This window comes from Leptinotarsa decemlineata, unplaced genomic scaffold, assembly GCF_025532065.1.
Source record: "Leptinotarsa decemlineata unplaced genomic scaffold, Ldec_3_MD MMD2_tig00026354_RagTag_RagTag, whole genome shotgun sequence".
Classification (NCBI taxonomy): domain Eukaryota; kingdom Metazoa; phylum Arthropoda; class Insecta; order Coleoptera; family Chrysomelidae; genus Leptinotarsa; species Leptinotarsa decemlineata.
In genome coordinates, this window is record NW_027412702.1 from 17,614,390 (window position 1) to 17,620,414 (window position 6,025).

At 38.4% G+C, this 6,025-nt stretch overlaps 1 protein-coding gene across 4 annotated transcripts in view; it reads left to right on the forward strand.

Moving 5' to 3' along the window:
• LOC111517984 (uncharacterized) overlaps positions 1 to 6,025 on the forward strand; it is a 159,224-nt gene that overhangs the window by 56,341 nt on the left and 96,858 nt on the right. Inside the window, exon 1 of one of the 4 annotated variants that reach the window (XM_074184212.1) lies at positions 5,494 to 5,773. The exons of the other annotated variants lie outside the window; for them this stretch is intronic. Within the exon in view, the coding sequence (XP_074040313.1) occupies positions 5,587 to 5,773 (187 nt within the window). The 5' untranslated portion in view covers positions 5,494 to 5,586. Of the gene's footprint in view, positions 1 to 5,493; positions 5,774 to 6,025 lie in introns of those variants that run through there. 4 annotated transcript variants of the gene reach the window in all.

Consider the following 6,025-nt stretch of genomic DNA (forward strand, 5'->3'; position numbering starts at 1 on the left):
AGTTTCTGGTTTTCTAACACCTGCATTTTTATTGGAACACCCAGTTTCACATAACCTTGCATGCAGCGTTCTAAATGTTTTAGCACATGTGATTACTCTGTTAAAATATCAGTCCTGATGAATTTTCTGTGCTTCTTCCGCATTTTCATTTGCTAATCCATAAATAAAGTGTATGTCAGCCATTTCAGCGTTAGTAAAATTATTCATGCTGGAATCACTGGTAATGGACAAATCTGACTTACACTAATATGACAACATAATCACTGTCAGCTGGTCTCCAAAACAGGTGTTCACGATATGCAAAGTGGCTTCAATTTTTTTTCCTCGATAACGAAGATAAATATGAAAGAAACGCAAGCGAAGAAAAAATTGTAGTTTCAGTTAAAAAACCAAAAAAAAAAATAAAAACTACACCAAATCAGTGGCGTATTTTTTTCCAATATTGTTGGCTATGTTGCCCACTGAGACTCCACTGAACCTAATAATTTCAATCTAGTAAGGGCTAAATAAGCGCTTTATTACTTCAAATAACTGTATTAAATTTCAACCAAATCGGTGTAAGGATTATTATTATTATTATTATCTTCGGACATATGTTCATAAGAGCTTTTTTTCTTGAAACAACCTAACGAATCATCTTCTGAAGTTTCCTACCGCCCTGTAGGAAAACACTGTATTTACGAAACACCCTGTATTTACGAAAATTATAGTCAAAAACAACTTAAGAGCAAAACTACTCATCAATACTTTAGAAATGGTTCCTTTGGATAGTGTAACGTTATTGATGCGAGAGCGTATGTTACTGTGCTAGGATTTCAGCTCGCAGTGAATGGTGCGCTGAGAACGAGCAACCTTCATATTCCATTCATGAATTATTCGAATGAGTTCGGCGCTTTCTCGAAATGGGCATAAACGTTCTCTGCCTCTTGCCGAATTTATCCGGTTTGGCACCGCTGCTTGGCTACGTGTTGCTTTTAGCCGAAATTACGGAGCAGGCGACCCGTCAAGTTCTCGTATCGAATGTGTTGTCCGGAGGCACGCCCATTCTGCTGAAGAATAACGGTAATAATAATGATCACAATAGTTTTCATTGGATTGACTATAAAAATAACAGCCAAAAGGCGAATTTCAAATCCTACATTTTTGTTCTAACATTCATCCTACAAAGTCAGGAACTGTAGCTAAAATGTAACAATTATAAAAACAAATAGAAAAAATACATTATGCACCTAATATCATTTAGAATGTTTTTTCATTTGAGGCTTTGTTAACAAGATGTTGTTGTTACTGGTTAACAAATCTTTCTCTCATACGACAGTGGTATAACAATGATTTTATTCAAGTCTCAGTTACTCTGTTGTTTGAGTGGGATTTTCCTGCGCTGGAAAGTAATATCTAGAAACGTCTGTTATATGTATAATTCAATGTCCATCGTGGTATTAGCCGGAGAAGTAGTTGTTTACCAGCAGGTATTTACTAGTCCCAACACTTTATTTCTCCGATCGAAATATCGAATGTTAAGAAGAAATATATCTCTCATTTATTACAAAATATAAAAATTATTTTATTTGCTTACGGACTACGATTCACATCTGGCGAAGGAACGAATACGTTTATGAATTGGCGAAGGAACTGGTCTGATTAACTCAATTGTTGATGCTTTATACTTTTTGGTTCAAAATAGGTATAGCATTTTCTTCAGATTTTCATCGTCATCTGTTTTCTTCATGATTGCAACTCTTATTTTGATCTTATTTTAGTGGTCAACAATTTCTTCCGTTGTCTTTTTGTTGGGGTCAATATTTCCACTTGAAGTATCTACGTTCGTCCGTTTTTCGTAGAAATAAATACTTCACACTGTCGCATATTCAACAACTTGCTGCATTCTTTTTTTTATCTTTTAATGTTTTGCACTTGTATTTCTTCATTGTTTGTTTATGTTTTGTCGACTCATTTGATTGAAAACCTATAGACTTTTCAAACATATTGAAGAAATAAAATGCGATATATACTTTTAACTATTTTGGTAATTTTCCGAATATTAGTCTATATTTCACAAGACCTCCATTTGAGTTGATCTGCAGAATATAGCTTCATTTACAATGTGAATTCAAAATCAGCCCATCTTTCCTTCTTTTATCGGACGATATTCGCCTCAACCGGATGTGAAAATTCCACGACGAATACCATCTCACTCTGACGGTGGAGAAAGGCTACACCAGGGAAACGAGGAATGATTAGTTCCAACGAATTTGGAACTTTTTTTAACTTACAATGGATTCAATTTCGCCCGGACCATCGTCACAGATGTCTCGTGACGCAGTTGTCTCGTCGATACCGTAGAAGTGCCGTATGTGGTGATGAGGCATTATTAGGGATGTGCCACGTCAATGGATATATGCTGGACATGCCGACATTAGGTGAATTAGGGTCACGGGCACCTCGCTGCAGGCCCTGCCTCTGTTGATAGATATCTCTATACACATCACGCGACTACGATAGACTGAGGTGCCAACGGTATCGTACTGGCAGGTCACGATGAATTCCCCAGTAGTCTCCAACTTCAGTCCACTCGACCTGAGGAAAGCAAAGGTTAGGTGCTTTGATGAGTCACGATCTTCATTGTTGTTGACGACAAAAATAAAGTTTCAGTATGGAAAACTAAACCAAGTTCGCCAGTTGCTCCGATTCCTGCTCTCACAAGGTCGAGAACCATGCAGAAAAGGAGATTAGAATCCCTAATGTCTTCACAGGCTCTATCCAGTAGCATCTGCATCTCTCATGTAACCACTCCAAACTCGAAATTTCACAGCCTCTCTGTTGCGGGGAGTAAAATCGTGGAGCAGATGATTCGAGATGCAAACATCTATGGAGATGCATCATTTTTCGGATATTTACTTCAAGTTCACTTCACTTCTCCAAAGGAGTAGAGTCAGATCGGAACGGTAGCGGAGAGTTTTTCTCCAGGATTACCTCTTGTGACGATTTTTTTTTATTTTGTCTAAGCTACTTTTCGGATTTTTTGTCGTAGTCCGCAGGTTTGTATGTTTGACGTTTCGTCTACTACTACGGTAAACATTATCGAAGGCGATGAGGTAACGGTTGTGAAACTCTAGTTGGTGCTCGAGTTGTTGTTCCAGTTGATCCCAGCGCCGAAACAACAATGTTGGTATTTGACACCACCTTCACCTATGATGATATAAAAAGCATATAGAAGCATTGTTGTTTTTGCTTTGGGAACAATGGATACTACAACTGATGCATTACGACCGTTACCTTACTGAATGAGCCATCCAATTTTCGTCCTATTTCACTAATATCTACTTTGTCAAAAGTGACAGAGGAATTTGCAAAAAAAAGGTTGCTAGAATTTCTGGAGACGCACAATATATTGAGTAGCTCACAGTTTGGTTTTCCAAGATCCAGAAGTACAAATCATGCTATCTTTGTCTTCCTAGAAGAGTTATATGTAGAGCTCAATAAAGGTGAAGTGGCTGCGGCAGTATTCAGCTACTTTTCTGAGGCCTTTGATTGCATTGATCACAGAGTGCTGTTGGAAAAATTGTTCCTTTATGGGATCAAAGGAACAACCCTTGATTGGTACCGATCTTATCTTTCAGATAGAATTCAAATGGTGAAGTTGCAGAACAAAAATTCTAGGCTTTTGAAAATCACCTGTGGAGTCCCCCAAGGATCAGTGCTTGATCTCATTTTGTTCTTCATCTATGTGAATGACCTATCTAATAGCAACATACAAGGAAAGTTTACAATGTTTGTAGACGATACAACTTTACTATGGCATGAAAATAATACCGACTCTCTGAGAAAGATCTTGGTGTGATTCCAATTCTTTATGTCTCAACTTGAATAAAACTAACATAGTTTCGTTTAAATTTGTTTCGGGTAACCTAAGCCTCCAGAAGCATGTCATCGAAAATAAGACGTGCACCAAATTCTTGGGATTATGGATTGATGATACTTTGAAGTTTGATGAACTCGTGAAACATCTCAACAAAAACTTGCATCTGGCTGCTACGCTATCATAGTAGCAGGAAAAACATCTTTCTTTTCATTAGTCGAGTCTCATCTGAGGTATGGTATCGCTTTCTGGGGTTTATGTAGCAAGCAGTTGATGCAATCAGTGTTTGTTCTACAAAAAAGGGCAATAAGATATATATGTAGAGCCAAGCGTTTGGACCACTGTAGACCACTTTTCATAAATAATAGAATACTAACAATCTACTGCATATTCATTCCAGAAACAGTATGAGAAAAAATACTTTTCCTTCCTAAAGAATATTGACAAAATGCCAATATACCTCTGCCAAAGCCAACTTCAACATTAACAAAAAATTCCATAATATTTGAGAGTCGGAAGATATTCAATCATCTAGCATTTGAAAAGAAAAGTATAATAGAGTCAAAAACATTCCGTAAACGTGTGAAGGAATTTTTACTCGCCAAAGCATATTATAGCTTGGAAGAAAATCTTGAAGACAGAATTTTAGGTCGAACCACTTGATTTATTTATTTTATCTATACGTGTAAATCAATTCTCAACTCTTTTATAGAATCTTATGTCCTGTCTACCTACATGTAGCGTTAGAATCTATATTGTTCCATTGTAAAAGTGGATTGACTTACCGTTTTTTTATTTTTTTAAGCTTTTTTAATAAGAATTTTTTTATTCGACAATAAAGTACATGTTTGATTGATTGATTGATATCGCCTTCAATAAAGTCTACCGCAGTGGTAGACGAAACGTCAGGCATAAACTCCTGCAGACCACGGCCAAAAAACCTGGAAAATAGCTTTGACACAGTCATCTTCGGCCGTGAAAGTTTACATCCTTCGGATATTTTCATTTGTATTCGACTATTAAGCTTTTTCTCAAGGCCTGAAAGGTCCTAAATTTTGTTCCAACAAAGAGGTAGTATAAATTGATATGAATAGTGAAGTTCTGGTTTGCAGAGCATTTTTTTGAAAGCTTCAGAAGCGTTGTATGTTCGCTGTAAGAAATTTACCCCATTGAGGTGAGGGTGTTGAATAATAAAACTTTTTGTTTTCTTATGTAGTAGGTAAGAATTTTTCAGTACATTTTCGAAGTTGTTTTTCTACGAGTACTATGTGTACATCGTGCGAACTGTCTATCGAATCATGAAAAATCGTCGATAATACGGACACGGTTCCGTCGACAAGCAGCAGCAGTAACGAAGCCCAGCAGCAGCAGCAGCAGGCGCGAATTCCCACCTACGCGCGGGAACGGGCGAATGACCCAGTTGGGGCAACGCTGCAAACCGACGCTCTCGGCCGTGTTCTAGGTGAGGCGTCGCGTTGCCGTATTGATTGTATAGTTCAGTTGGCGTCGACGAGCGGCGTCGCCGAGTGCGTTGCTGCTGCGGCCTTCATTCGCAGACCGACGATCGCGCCGACCGCACACGTCAGTCTTACGTTCGATTTTGGCGCGAAAGGGTAAATCTTCGGTTCGATTTTTTGGCGCGAAAAATACCGCCGCGCGGGATGGTACTCTAGTCGCGAGAAGAAGTACTTGTTAGTTCGTTTTTTGTGTGCCAAATTCGGTCGGCAATGGATTGCTGCAATTACGTGCCCTACAGGCCCCACCAGCCGTACTACGGGTACTACAATGAGCCGTTGCCGCCGTACCACGGGGAGTTTTATGGTCATCACAACATGTACCACGACTATTACAGGAACGTCGGGCCTTATTACAGCCCACAGCATTGGCAAGGTGGTGATGTTTTCGCTCCTCCAGGTACGCCCCTTTTTCATAGGTTACGTTGGTGTCGGTTTATTTCTAGAGAACATAGCAGTACTTTTTGATAGCGTAACGGTTGTATATTTTATGTAAAAAGGAAATATTCGAAACTGAGATTAGTTTTTTTATTTGTCTGAATAAAAGGTCTTGGACAATTTACATTTTTCTTACCGACTATTAGAAATAACCAAAATGTCATATTTGTTATATATTTCCTGTATAAGTTCGCTTTTAGTTCTTAAACTATGG